The 15,399-nt window shown below is 40.0% G+C and overlaps 1 protein-coding gene across 1 annotated transcript in view; it reads right to left on the reverse strand.

Annotated features, from left to right (window-relative positions):
* DGKE (diacylglycerol kinase epsilon) overlaps window positions 1-15,399 on the reverse strand; it is a 28,044-nt gene that overhangs the window by 8,531 nt on the left and 4,114 nt on the right. Inside the window, exons 3-9 of the mRNA XM_045985059.1 lie at window positions 9,323-9,482; window positions 5,589-5,708; window positions 3,629-3,772; window positions 3,201-3,358; window positions 2,789-2,840; window positions 1,563-1,676; window positions 54-125 (exon numbers count right to left, since the gene is read on the reverse strand). Coding sequence (XP_045841015.1) covers window positions 54-125; window positions 1,563-1,676; window positions 2,789-2,840; window positions 3,201-3,358; window positions 3,629-3,772; window positions 5,589-5,708; window positions 9,323-9,482 — 820 coding nt within the window. The remainder of the gene's footprint in view (window positions 1-53; window positions 126-1,562; window positions 1,677-2,788; window positions 2,841-3,200; window positions 3,359-3,628; window positions 3,773-5,588; window positions 5,709-9,322; window positions 9,483-15,399) is intronic.

The following is a 15,399-nucleotide window of genomic DNA, read 5'->3' on the forward strand; positions in this document are numbered from 1 at the left end:
TGTTAGAAAAAAAGTTGATAATCCAGAGATCACCTAAAACTTTAAAAGCTTACCTCAACTTTTTTATTCAAATCTTTACATTCTTGCACCAAACAGTCTTTGGTTCCATAGAATAAGTAAACAGCCTATGAGAAATGAACAGAAAAGGGGATATTAAAGCAGCCTAAGCAGCTCTGGCAGCAAAAAAAAGACACTGTTAGCAAAGTTTCCCGACACGACTGTTGAGCTGCATTTCCTTAGAGCAGACCAGATTCTCGTGGGAAGAACAGGCACTATTACTTTTGAGCTGAATTAGCCCATTTTTCAGGGGGAATGTGAGATAGAAGTGGTTCATGCCAAAATGGTGTATTCTCCCAGTTTATCCAAAAAGTTGCATTTTCTAAAGAAATACTATACTGAACTTAGAAAAGTCTACCTTTTCCTAATACTTGGGATTACTTACTGAAAGGAATACAGATCAATCTAGTGAGCATTTTATAATCACTTTTGAGTACAGAAAGGTTGATGGAAGCACTGAGATGATAATTACTCATCATACAAATAGCAACACTTCCTGCCTTAGTAATTATATTTATTATATTTATAAGAGGGGACTCTGTTAATTTAAAATATCTGTAAAATAAGGGGCACCTGGGTGGCTTAGTTAAGTGTCTGCCTTCAGCTCAGGTCATGATCCCAGGGTCCTGGATCAAGCCCTCCATTGGGCTACCCCCCCCCCCCCCGCTTGTGTTCCCTCTCTCACTGTGTCTGTCAAATAAGTAAATAAAACCTTAAAAAAACAACTCTCTCTTTCTCTCTCTATATACATCCATTCATCCATCCATGAAATAAAACCAGGAGAAAAACTGTTTTGCATTTAATTTTCACATCCTCTTGCTCAATTACCAAAAGTCATTTAAAAAAAAAAATCCCAGGGATGTCTTGGTGACTCAGATGGTTAAGCGTCTGCCTTTGGCTTAGGTCATAATCTTAGGATCCTGGGATCGAGTTGGGTTCCCTGCTCAGCCAGGGGTCTGTTCCTCCCTCTCTCTCTGCCTCTCCCACTGCTTGTGCGCTCTCTCTCAAATGATACAAGATCTTTGAAAAAAAAAAAAATTCAAAATCAAACTTCCACCAAAGGAAATCACCTGTACTAGAAATCAGAGCCAAGAACACAGTTAAAGCCATGGTAAACAAACTGCTCCTTCTCTTACTTCATCTGCATTTTGGAGTTTTTTGAAGCGAAAGGAATCTTTTTTTCCCACTAATGACTTCACCAAAACTTTCTCCTGCCGAAAATCTTTCTCGTTTTAGTTGCCATTTACGTAAGATAAGCACTGCCACCTAAACAAAATGTGCTGTTAAATATTCTCTGAATTATAACAAGTTTGTCAGAGTTCTAAAACACTGAGAAAATACACTTCAGGATCTAATTTGACAGTCTTATACAAATCAGAGGAGGTACATGCTTCTATAAATCAGTTCTATCTGAATCTACTTGAAAGAATGCTAGATAGAATTAAACTATTGATTTTTACTGTACCTTTGGTGATAAGCAGGAAATGTTATTTTATCCAACACACCTTATTAAGAATTCTGCTAGAAAACAGAGAGGGTGCCTTCTCACGATGAGCATGAAAATTGAGAGCCATGAGAGCATCAGGTCCAATGGAAAAATAGTTGTTCATGGTGAATTCCTGTGGAAGGGGTAAGAGCAAGTAACACGTTATGCTTCAGTCTAAGTCTGTGACAAATGTCAAATATGTAAATCTCAGTCTTTATGTTCTTTGTGAAAATTTAATACTTTCTTCATTTTTCACTTATAGCTGATGCTATCCAGTGAAGTTTCCAGAAATAAAGCTTCAGTTCAAAAGCCGCTAACAATCCATATGAATTTCACTTTGCTATTCTGGTTAATATGTTACACCACCTCAGATCTTAGCATCCTGCCCCTCCAACCCCACCCTGCCGCCCACCGGCTCTACTTTGGACCCAGGCTCTACGTGCCTGTGTTCCCCTCACATGTGCCTTGTACTTCACTGCAACTCGCAGGGTCCCCACTTCATCTATTTCCCACCCTGCATGGATCCCTTGTCTCCATCTCCAGCTGTCTTGCTCCTAAGCACTAAGCCTGCATTTCCAACTCCTGTCCAATGTGCCACAGCCTCGAGGTCGAGATGCCCCAAATCAAACTCCTTTTCCTCTTAAACATGAAACACTTTTTCTTATTTTAAAGTCATTTCCATATACCCAGACAAAACAACCAAAAATGTGGTATAACATGTATCTTCTCTCTTGCCCTAATACTGATCAGCTGCCAGGTCTCCCTCAATTCCACCTCTAGAACGTCTCCCGATGGGCCTCCTGCCGAGAGGCCCCTTGTTCGGCCCTTGTGCCAAGTTCCCAGGCTATTTTCTCTCCATCCCCAGAATATCTGCCAGAAAATACAGAGCTGTGTCACTGCAGTAGTTGCTGCCCGGGATCTGCTTCCCCCAGGATCTACTTCCTCTGCCAGGAGAGTCTTTTGTTTCTTCTCTTGATCTAAATTATGTTTCCCTTGTAAGGACACCTCACATGTCACTTCCCCTGAAATCTCTCCTGCCCGATACGTCGGGGAGGCACTGAGCGCCCTTGCTGTTTCCCCCCACAAACCTCTTTTCAGTCTGACTTGGGGCCCAAGCGCTTGGGTTCCTCTTCTGCTCCATGACTGGCCCAGCATCTCTGTACCCCAGCACCCTGCCAGCCCCGTACAAAGGCCACTCCCTCACGGCTGCAGAAACTGCTTGCAACGGAGGCCTGAGACACATACCTTGGGTTTTCTTAAGTTGTAGTACCCTTTATTTGTTACTTGAACCTTCCATCTAAAAAATGAGAAAAAAAAAAAAAGGTAATTACTACCAAATTAACTGCCAGTTAACTATAATTATTTCCAGTCAAGTCTGGATGCCTGGAGATGAGGTTCTTCTATGAAAAGAACATTTGAAAAAATAAGCACATCTAAGCTCTAAGCAACGACGCAAATTCTGAGGTAAGTCCTCAGCCTCACGGGTCCTTCAATCACAGCACAGTAGACAGCAACAAGATAAAAGGCCAGCACCCGTGGATGAGTACAAGTAACAACGTCTGTTTCCATTACACTGGAGAGCTACACAAGTCTTCATTTTAAACCAAACAATATTCCCGAAGCTCCAGAAATCCACCTTTTGGTGAATACCACTCACCTGTCTAGTTTAATTGTATCTGCTTCCATCACGTTTCTTAAGACCTGCGCGACCGGGACCTCCCCGGCGTACCCCGTGCCCCAGCCCAGGGTGTTGGATAGATCGTTGCCTGTTCCCAGAGGCAAGACCGCGACCTGGGGAATGTACTTTTCTTGTCCCTAGAAAACAGGAGGTACAGGTTAGATTTTTCTCTTCAGACCACCTGAAGGCTCATAGTATTTGGTCAAACACACAGACCAGAGCAAGAAAGGCCAGCGTAACAACTGCATGTTGTTTTGCTGAAGGTTATAGGAACTGCTTAATCATGAGATTCAAAATCGGCAATGTCTTCTCACATTCCTCTGCATAATACAAAACAGAACCCGAAGACCGCCTCACGGGCTCAGAGCTGCTGCTGCGAGAGGCACATAGCCCTTCAAGACCGATACCTTAACCTTCATCTCATCCACCGCGTCCAGGACCCAGCCCACCGTGCCGTCGCCTCCACAGACGAGCACCCGGGCTGAGTGATAGGGAAGAAGAGTGCAAAGCTGCAGGGCTTTGATGGGGGGAGTTTTAGTTACATCAAAAACCTAGAAATGAAAGAAAAGGAAAAATTATTTCTATCCAGCACCAACCGCCACTCATGAGGATGCTATCCTCCAGATGAGTACAGACACAGCAGAAGGACAGCCCCGGTTACCATGGGTCTCACAATGCGCCAGACTCTTGACGTTCCTCGCGGCACAGCCTGACACTGACCCTGCTTACAATGCGTGAGCCTTGTTCTGGTGACCCGGAAGTGGAGGCATGGGAAAGTTAAGTGACTTGCTCGTGATTCCCCCAATAACTACGTGCTGACATACAAATTCAATCCTATGGTGTATCTATTATACAACACCGCCTCCTTCTTGTTCACAAGAAACCAGAATGTGCTAAGTCCATCTTTAACCAGCTCTTCCTACTTTCTACTGGATTCTTCACATCCATTACTAGTGCAACTGAGCGCACGTTTCTGGAAAATAGTTTTGCAATATGCATAAAATGACATAAAGATACAAGGATCCTTCATATCTGTAATCCTGTAAATGATCTAGGAAAATACTTCAAAAAATGAAAACGCCTGTTTATAAAGGCGTTTATAAAGGCGTTCAGTGTGGCCTTATTTACTGTTGCATAGTCTTAGACAGACTCAACCTCTAACAGCAGGAGACTGGGTAAACATATCTGTTCAATTAATTATCTGCATTATTACATGTATAATTATTACATGTAATGTGATAATAATGTAATGTGAATGTCCATCACACCATGGACAAATATCCTTAAAATAAAAAATACAAATTTTTAACCTGGATTATTACTGTAATGTTAATATGGAGATGCAGAGACAATTCATGGAAAGAACATAGACAAATGAAAACAACAGATGTATTTGTGTGGGGAAACTACAGGTGATTTTCTTTCCTTTTTCTTATTTTTATAGTTTCCTTAAGTTGTACAATGTTGAAGGGGAAAAACACAAATTGGAAGGAAAAAAGTGAATGCCTTTCTGATCTTTGCGTGGGTTATTTATAAACATTTCTCAAAGCAGAAGCTACTACCATGTAAACTCAATGGTATGATCCTTTTATTCTTACTTTTTTAATTGAGGTATAATTCACAGGTAACAAAATGCTTATTTAAAATCAGCCCATTTAAAATGAACAATTAAATGATTTTAGCAAGTTTACTGAGTCGTGCATCCACGGTCACAATCCAGGTTAGAACATTATCCGTGCTCCAAGAAGACCCCTTAGGGTCCGGGCGCCTCAGGCAGCTGCTCCACTGCTGTCTCTGGGCACCTGCCTTTTCCGGACAGGTCCTGTAAGTGGAGCCACACTCTCTAGGTCCTTGCCCTGGCCTCCTTCACCCAGCAGGTTTTTGAGGCTCACCCTTGGTAACATGTATGCAACAGTACTATGTCCCTGCTTATCATGGAGTCATATTCCCTTGTGTGGGGACAAATTTGGTTTTATCAATTTGCTGGCCCATGGACAGCTGGGTTGTCTCCACTTTTTGGCTATTATAAATATTACTGCTATGAATGTTTGCATTAAAGCCTTTGTGGGACACAGGCTTTCAATTTCCCTTGGGTTGGTGGCTAGAAATGGGACTGGCAGGTGGTATGGTGAATTTATGTTTAACTTTTCAAGAAATTACCGCAGTTTTCTAAAGTGGCTACACCATTTTATATCCCACCATGAGAACACCTCTTTCTCCATATATTTGAATGGCTTGATATTTCTTAAATTCTTTCTATAATTGGAGGTCTACTGTTTTAAAACATTAACCACCATTACAATGAGGGAAAATGAAGAGCTAAACATGACAAGATTACCACAGAAAGAAACTTTTCTCTTTAGTTACCTGGACTGGGTTTAGGAGGATCCTAAATTCTCCCAGCAACCCTTCTCCCATGTTAGTTCCACTACGAGAGTTGGCCAGGATGATTAATGGTGTCCACTGCTTTCCAAGCTTAGAGGCTAGCTAAAAACATTAATGTGAGTGAAAAGGGTTTAATATCTCAAAGATGTTGAGGAACACCATTTTCATTTCTTGGTAACAATAGTGCTGTAAATTTACTGGGAGAAGAACAACGATCCCAGTACAATGAATACAATAGGTAAATCAAAGAATTCCCAGAATGGAAAGTCAACTCAGAGATGAATGATTTAACTTGCACTTACTATATTAATTCTCTTCTCCAATATTCTACATAAGTCACTTGGTGATTCCTGGATACTTATGTAGGAAGAACTAATAAGGTAGCCCATTCCACTAATAACTCAAATTATTAGCAAGTTTTGACTTAAATGGAGTTAAAAATCTGTCTTTTAGTAACTTTTCTTCATTGTTCTAATTTTGCTTCCTAAAACTACCAGAAATAATTTTATTTGTTCTTCCATAGAATTTGTGCTCAAACCCCTCAAGCATTAGATCTTTTATCAGTCTTGTCTCCTAGGTGATCCATTTTAAGTTCTTTCAACTGTTCACAGAATGAACACAGATTTTCTCTGCTCTCTTACCTTGACTGTCCTTCTCTGGATGTATTTTTTTTTTTTTTAAGATTTTATTTATTTATTTGACAGAGAGACACAGTGAGAGAGGAAACAAGCAGGGGGAGTGGGAGAGGGAGAGAAACAGCAGACTTCTCACCGAGCAGGGAGCCCAAAGCAGGACTCGATCCCAGGACCTGAGCTGAAGGTAGACACAACAACTGAGCCACCCAGGTGACCCTCTGGATGTATTCTAATGTATTTCAGTTTGCAAGTTGTTTTTTTTTTTATATTTAAAAAAAATTTTAAAAGTGGGGTACTCATATTCAAGAATCCAGATTTGCACAAAGGCCAAAGTCAAATGACATTCATGTTCCTCTAACCTATCCATTTCTTTCTTTGCCCCATCTCCTTGTGGATGTGAACATGAATGGAGATGTTCCACAGTCTTAGTGATTCTCATTCCTAAGGGATCTCAGATTGAATTTAGATACGTTAGGGAATTGTACATTTAAAAAATATGTATCATAGGGGCGCCTGGGTGGCTTAGTGGGTTAAGCCTCTGCCTTCAGCTCAGGTCATGATCTCAGGGTCCTGGGATCGAGCCCTGCATTGGGCTCTCTGCTGGGTGGGGAGTCTGCTTCCCCCACTCTCTCTGCCTGCCTCTCTGCCTACTTGTGATCTCTATGTCAAATAAATAAATAAAATCTTTAAAAAAATATGTATCATAACATTAAACATAATGTTTAAAAATTTTTTTAAAGATTTTTATTTATTTCAGTGAGAGTGTGAGCATGGTTGAGCTGGGGGCAGGGTGGATGGAGGGAGAAGGACAAGCAGACTCTGCGCTGAGTGAGGGGCCCGGGCTCGATCTCACGACCCTGAGATCATGACCTAGGCCAAAACCAAGACTCAGATGCTCAACTGACTGAGTCATCCACATGCCCTGATGTTTTTAAATTTTAAAATGCCTTTTTCAACAATTGACAGAATGGGAGAAGATATATGCAAATGACATTATCAGATAAAGGGCTAGTATCCAAAATCTATAACTTATCAAACTCAACACCCAAAGAATAATCCAATCAAGAAATGGGCAGAAGACATGAACAGACATTTTGGCAAAGAAGACATCCAAATGGGCAACAGACACATGAAAAAGTGCTCAACATCACTCGGCATCAGGGAAATACAAATTAAAACCACAATGAGATACCACCTCACACCAGTCAGAATCGCTAAAATGAACAAGTCAGGAAACGAAGGTGAGGATGCGGAGAAAGGGGATCCCTCCTACACTGTTGGTGGGAATGCAAGCTGGTGCAGCGACTCTGGAAAAAAACATGGAAGTCCCGGGGCGCCTGGGTGGCTCAGTGGGTTAAAGCCTCTGCCTTCGGCTCAGGTCATGATCTCAGGGTCCTGGGATCGAGCCCCGCATTGGGCTCTCTGCTCCACAGGGAGCCTGCTTCCTCCTCTCTCTCTGCCTGCCTCTCTGCCTGCTTGTGATTTCTCTGTCAAATAAATAAAATATTAAAAAAACAAACAAACATGGAAGTCCCTCAAAAAGTTGAAAATAGAGCTACCCTACAACCCAGCAATTGCACTACTGGGTATTTACCTGAAAGATACAAATGTAGTGATCCAAAGGGGCACCTGCACCCCGATGTTTACAGCAGCAATGCCCACAATAGCCAAACTGTGGAAAGAACCTAGATGTCCATCAACAGATGAATGAATAAAGATGTGATACACATATATATATAAACACACACACAATGGAATATTATGCAGCCATAAAAACCCCAAAATCTTGCCATTTGCAACGATGTGAATGGAACTGAAGGATACTATGCTAGGCGAAATAAGTCAATCAGAGAAAAACTATACGATCTCACTGATATGAGGAATTACAGAAACAAGACAGAGGATCATAGGGGAAGGGAGGGAAAATGAAACAAGACAAAACCGGAGAGGGAGACAAATCATGAGACTCTTAATCTCAGGAAACAAACTGAGGGTTGCTGGTGGGGACGGGGGTGGGGGAATGGGATGGATGGGTGATGGACACTGGGGACAGTATGTGCTATGGTGAGTGCTATGAACTGTGTAGGACTTAATGAATCACAGACCGTATCCCTGAAATAATACATATGTTAATTAAAAATAAAATAAAATAAAATGCCTTTTTCTTTGGTAGGATACTGACAAAGATGACATTTAAGATATAAAATCCTAATTTGGAAAAGACACAAAATTTAATTTCAAAATAAAATAGTTCAATTGGGAAACCTGGGTGGTTTTTCGGTTAAGTGTCTGCCTGTAGCTCAGGTCATGATCCCAGGGTCCTGGCATTGAGCCCCGAGTCAGGGTCCTTGCTCAGCAGGGAGTCTGCTTCTTCCTCTCCCCCTACCCCTCTGCTTCCTCGGATGTTCTCTCAAATAAATAAATAAAATCTTTAAGAAAATAGTTCAATTATTTTGACATATGCAAGTAGGAAATACAGGCAAATTTTTATAGTTATTCCTTTTATAACAAAGACTGAGAGATGCATTTATATCAATTTCCAAATACACACATACTGCAAAGGGTCGCTGACACTTCAGTGTTCAAACTGTTTGTAAGGAGTAGCTAATGCAAGGTAAACTTATCTCTGGGCACCCTTCATAATGTTCCAAGTAGGAAAATTATGTTAGAACAGTGTGTGAGGAAAATCCATATTTTCTTTTCACGGACAGTAATAATAAATTTCAAAGCTGGCTGTTTATGAGTCATCCGAAGACCTTAAGGGAATGCAGATTCCCGGGACCTGCTCTAGGCCCACTGAATCAAACCTGGTGAAGGAACCTCATTTGGGACTCTGCATTCTCAAAAAGCTCGCCAAGTGACTTAGATGCAGGCGGGGACTGAGAAACCAGTAAGAGGACATTTCCAATTTCCCTTTAGACGTGAAAGGACTCAAGAGCCAAACTCTGAGGCACCTCCCTGAACACTAAGCAGGGCTCTCTGGCCTGTTGTAAGGCTTCCTCCTTCAGCCCTGTACCTGTAACACACTGACTTAAACGGCTCTATGAAAACCAGTTACATAAGGAAAAATGAACTGATTACCAGGGCATAATCCATTTTTTTGTCTTTACGCATCTGATTAATAGAGGTCAAATAACTTGGGGGGATGATGAGGTTTCTGAATTCTCCAAAATCACATTTTTCATTCTTCAGGCTACTTTTCATGCATTCATCATGTACTGTTTTCTGACACCAAATGCACCTGAGGGAAGGAAGAAACAAGGACAATAGTTAATTTTAAACTATAATTTTAATGATGTGTAAACAGATCATTTCTGTCAAAAAATTAACAGTAATCTCATCACCATTGGACATAAGATCTAGCAAATAAAAGATTTATAACTCTCTGTATAGTGAAAACAGACAATCAAGTCTGAACATACCTGGCACTGTAATCTAATAGTGGTTTTTAAAGTGTGCTCCAGGGTCCCCCAGAATCCTTTCAGGATGACTCTGAGGTTAAAATCACTTTAATAATAAGGGACATCTGTGTGACTTAGTTGTATCCCTTTTTTATTTTTTTGAAGATTTTATTCATTTGTCAGAAAGAGTGAGTGCACACAAGCAGGGGAGCGACAGAGGCAGAGGGAGAAGCAGGCTCCCCGCTGAGCAGGGGAACTGATGCAGGGCTTGATCCCAGAACCCTGGGACCATGACCTGACCTGAAGGGAGATGCTTAACTGACTGAGCCACCCAAAGGTCCCAAGCTGTCCAACTCTTGATCTTAGCTCAGGTCTTGACCTCGGGGTTGTGAGTTCAAGTCCCACACTGGGCTCTGCGTTGGACATGGAGACTACTTAAAAAAAAAAATCACTTTAATAATAATCCCAAAATGCCATTCCATCTTCCTTCTCTCAAGAGTGTACAGACCCAATGCAGAAGCAGACAAGAAAATCTAGGTGGCCTCTAAACCAAAAAAGTCAAACTGTCGCTCCTCTCATTAAATTTTCATTAAAATATTTTGTTACATTACTTAAAAAATATTAAAACAATTTCTCATTTTTAAAAAAAGATTTTGTTTCTTTGACAGAGAGATCACAAGTAGGCAGAGATGCAGGCAGAGAGAGAGAAGCGGGCTCCTGGCTTAGCAGAGAGTCCAATGCAGGGCTCGATCCCAGGACCCTGAGATCATGACCTAGGCCGAACTGAGCCAACTAGGCACCCCACAATTTCTCAGTTTAATGTATAATATGATAAATGCCAGTAGACATAATCCACATAAACGAAAATGGGTCTAGAACAGTGTTTCTGAATCTTAATTGAAAACCTCTATGACCATTTGTGAACACTCTAGTAAATATAGCACAATAGTCAATTTCTTGTTGCCAGTTAATACAAAACTAGTCTATGCGTTTGCATTCGAAATACACACAGAAGACATTTCCATTCAGATGTGCCTCTCTGGATGGGTGTGTGGGAACAAACAGGAGTAGAGCTCGAAAAGGTCCTAGGTTTCCATTATTAATCTGCTAAGAATTTAATCCACTCACAGACAAGACAGAGCTGACCCTACAGACAAAAGCAGGCCGACAGAAAATAATGGTTATAATTAAATGAATTAAAAAAAAAAAAAGAGGATAAAAGTCTTTCGCCCAAGGTCAACCCTTGGGCTTCTATTTTAAGGTTGTTTTTTCCGGTGGATGTTCAGATTTGCCAAGTGATTACTGCTATAGACTCAGGAGTCCTATTTACTGCTGACAGTGTTATCTGCAGGATCTGTTAGAAAACTGTAAAACAACTAACATACGTTTTGTAAGTACTCGCTTTCAAGCCAAGCCTGAGAAACCACAACAGACTGCTTACTGCACCCCAACGCTCCCACCCCCACCTACTGCGTGCACCAAACACTTGCAAACTGGGTACTGTTACTGAGAAGAACCTGCAAGGGTCCCTCTGAATTATTTCACACCGCTGTCCTCTGGGAAGAAAAGTGGGGCTGAGAGATGAGAAGAACATTTCCCCTTTTATTCTGTATTCTTCCGTATTGCTGTACTACTTGTTTCTAAAAACCAGAATATATTGATAAACTCCCTGTATAAGCTTTTCAAATTGTATTTTAAATAATATCAGTATATTAGAAAGACATAAAATAAAAATCATCCAGAGACAGTCCCTCTTAACTTTTGGAAAACTATAATGTTGTATAGCTAGCAAGCATTTTAGCTCTAACTTTACAGACCAAAGGCTGATAATAGCCATCATTTTAGGTAACAGAATCTTTGTGAAATTTATGAGAATGTAGTAAATGATAAAGGTGTCCCAAATCAGTGGGGACAGGAAAGAATACTTTATGAATCATGCTAGGACAGGTCCTCTTTGGGGGAAAAAGCGAGATCTTCATATCACACTATATACCAAGATAAACAGCAGGTGGATTAAAGCAGGGGCTCTTAGTTCACAGATGGCTAAGATTCCAAGAAACCTGGACACTTTCATGAGATTCTCAGTGGAACCTGTTGTCTCAGAAGAAGCACCGAATTAATGACAGATGAAAACTAAGTGTCTAGTTTGGAAATAGTGAAGGACTTCAAAGCCTAACAGCATTTAAATAAACCAAAAGGGGAAATAGAGATCTATCAAAAAATGAACTAAAGTACATGGAACACTGGGTGTTGTGCAAAAACAATGAATACTGTTACGCTGAAAAAATAAATTAATTAAAAAAAATGAACTAAAGGACATTCAAAAGTAAATTTAAAAGAAAACTGAAACAAATTTGCAATAAACATGACAGAAAAGAGGTTGATATCCTACATCAATAAAAAGTGCATGCAATTGTTAAAAGCTAGCAAAAGATGAATATAGGACATGAATCAATTCACAGACAGGCAGAAAAATATTCAGCTTCACCTAGTGATCAAAGACCTCCAAATTAAAACAAAAAAAGTTTTCTATCAAATTACCAAAAAAATTTAAAGTACTAATGTGCAGGATAAGCAAGTGTTAGCCATGATGGACATCACTGACAACAAGCACACTGGACAGACATTTATCAGTCACTCTATTGTATTTTTGAAATTAATGTACATAATACATGTCTACTATACTCAAAAAAATTACTGAAGAAAAGAATCTTGGGAAAATGCATGCCCTTTGAGTCAGTAACTTGATTTATAGGATTCCAGAGAAATAATCTCATTTATGTTTATGGTTGTTTATCATGTCATTTATACTTAGAAAAATAAATTATCTAAATGTCTTATTTTTTAAGGTTGAATAAATTATAGTACATCCATGTGATGTACTATATACATTCTTTACAAACCATATTTTTTCTTAAAATATTTAATGACATAGGACAACATTCCTGATAACATGGAAAGAAAAGTATTGTTCGGGTCTGTCTACATCATATCTCTCCTGAAACACAAGCATATATGCACAATAAAACTGAGAGGTACATCTGAAAGTTAAGAGGAACTGTCTCTGGATGATTTTTATTTTATGTCTTTCTAATATACTGATATTATTTAAAATACAATTTGAAAAGCTTATACAGGGAGTTTATCAATATATTCTGGTTTTTAGAAACAAGTAGTACAGCAATACGGAAGAATACAGAATAAAAGGGGAAATGTTCTTCTCATCTCTCAGCCCCACTTTTCTTCCCAGAGGACAGCGGTGTGAAATAATTCAGAGGGACCCTTGCAGGTTCTTCTCAGTAACAGTACCCAGTTTGCAAGTGTTTGGTGCACGCAGTAGGTGGGGGTGGGAGCGTTGGGGTGCAGTAAGCAGTCTGTTGTGGTTTCTCAGGCTTGGCTTGAAAGCGAGTACTTACAAAACGTATGTTAGTTGTTTTACAGTTTTCTAACAGATCCTGCAGATAACACTGTCAGCAGTAAATATATATATAGTTTCCTATATATTCAAAATTGCAACTGGTCTTCTTTATGTATTTTGTAATAACTGTTTAACCTGATCTAGATTTCAAACCTGATGGGAAAATAAGACATTGCTAATAATGTCTTGGTATTTTAGTTTCAGCAATCATGTCATTTTGATGAACTGCTTATCTTTTTACTTTGCAAAATTTTAAACCTACACAGAAGTCAAAAGTATAGGGGTGCCTGGGGGCTCAGTGGGTTAAGCCTCTGTCTTCGGCTCGGGCCATGATCTCAGGGTCCTGGGATCGAGTCCCATATCGGGCTCTCTGCTCGGCAGGGGGTCTGTTTCCCCTCTCTGCCTACTTGTGACCTCTCTGTCAAATAAATAAATAAAAATCTTAAAAAAATATAGAGCAAAATGACCTTTGCTCTCTTAGTATTTTTCCCACAGTTGCTTTATCTTTCAATGTGAACTCATATATTGCTGAATCATTTGAAAGTATTACAGACATTATGAGATTTCACCTTTCAATACTTCAACAAGTATTTTCAAAATACAAGGACAGTCTCCTTTTTAAAATGTTTTGCATTAGAATTTTTTTCCTACAGTAAACATAGGTAAGTCTACCACCTACATTTCAGCATTAATATCTTACTGTAATTGCTTTGTTACATTTCTCTCCATCCATTAACCCACCTAATATTTGGTGTATTTCAAGTAAACTGTAGATATCAAGATACTTCTTAAATGTCTCACCAAGCAGGCATATCATTACCTAGAGTTCATCATTTATTTATAGTTTTTTTTCTTTTGCTATAAAATTTACATGTGATGAAATGTACTAATTAGTACATTTGCTGAGTTTTGACAAATGAACACCTTCATGTAACTAAAACCTTTATCAAGATACAGAACATCACCATACTATGTGCCATTCTTGTACAGGAGTATAACTGCTTTATTTTTTTAAAAAGAAGCTTTATAGGGACGCCTGGGTCGCTCAGTCAGTTAGGGTCTGCGTTCAGTTCAGGTCATCCCAGGGTCCAGGGATCGAGCCCTGCATCAGGCTTCCTGCTCTGCAGGTGTCTGCTTCTCGTTTTCCTTCTACTTGTGCTCTCTCTTGCTATCTTGGTCACTCTCTCTCTAATAAAATCTTAAAAGAAAAATTAAAAAGAAAAAAAAAAAGGGGAGCCTGGGTGGCTCAGTAGTTAAGCATCTGCCTTCGGCTCAGGTCATGATCCTGAGGTCCTGGGATCCAGCCTCCTGTTGGGCTCCCTGCTCAGCGGGGAGCCTGCTTCTCCCTCTCCCACTCCCCCTGCTTGTGTTCCCTTTCTTGGTGTGTCTGTCAAATAAATAAATAAAATCTTAAAAAAAAAAAAAAGAGCTTTACAAGGGGAAAAAAGAAACTACTGGCAACAATGCTTATTATTTTCTGTAAGGCTACCTGTTGGTGGTAGCTCTCTTCTTTAGTTTGCTGGAGGCGGCGGCAGAACTCTATGTAAGGTTGAGATGGTCGTGTATATTTCCATGAAAACAGGGGTTGGCCAACTACAAATAATAGGTCTGCCCCCTGATTTTATGAATAAAGTTTTATTAGACCACAGCTACCCCCTTTCATTTATGTACCGTCTAGGGCTGGTTTTGTACTATGATGGACAGTGAGTTAAGTGAGAGTCTGCAAAGCCTAAAATACTTAGTTTCGGCTCTTTATAGAAAGTTTGCCCACCTCTACTCTAGAAAATGATCTGATATCTTTCACTGTTTCAGATAATGAATAAAATGAATAAATGCTTAACAAGAGAACACAGAAAGATCAAGTTTAAGATCAAAGCCAAGACTAAAGTGGCCCATGTAATTAACCAACTCAAAGTCAGAAGCTTTGTTTCATTAATCAGTGTGTGGGGGGGGGCGGGGGGGGCAGGTGGTGTTTGCAGTGAAGGGGAAGGGATAGGATGTAATGAAGAAAAGGTCTTATCAGTAAAAAGGCACCTTATGTTCTTTTTTTTTTTTTTTTTTTTAAGATTTATCTTATTTATTTGACAGAGAGCCAGAAAGGGAATACAAGCAGGGGGAGTGGGAGAGGGAGAAACAGGTTTCCTGTTGAACAGGGAGCCCCATGCAGGCCCGGATCCCAGACCCTGGAATCATGACCCGAGCCAAAGGCAGACACCTAATGACTGACCTACCCAGGCACCCCACACCTTAAGTTTTCTTAACAACAGATGAGGTTTTCTTAACAATACTATGAGGAACAAGGTTTATTTAAAGAATGTAATGAATACTTCTAACACAAT

Source organism: Meles meles, chromosome 18 (assembly GCF_922984935.1).
Source record: "Meles meles chromosome 18, mMelMel3.1 paternal haplotype, whole genome shotgun sequence".
Classification (NCBI taxonomy): Eukaryota; Metazoa; Chordata; class Mammalia; order Carnivora; family Mustelidae; genus Meles; species Meles meles.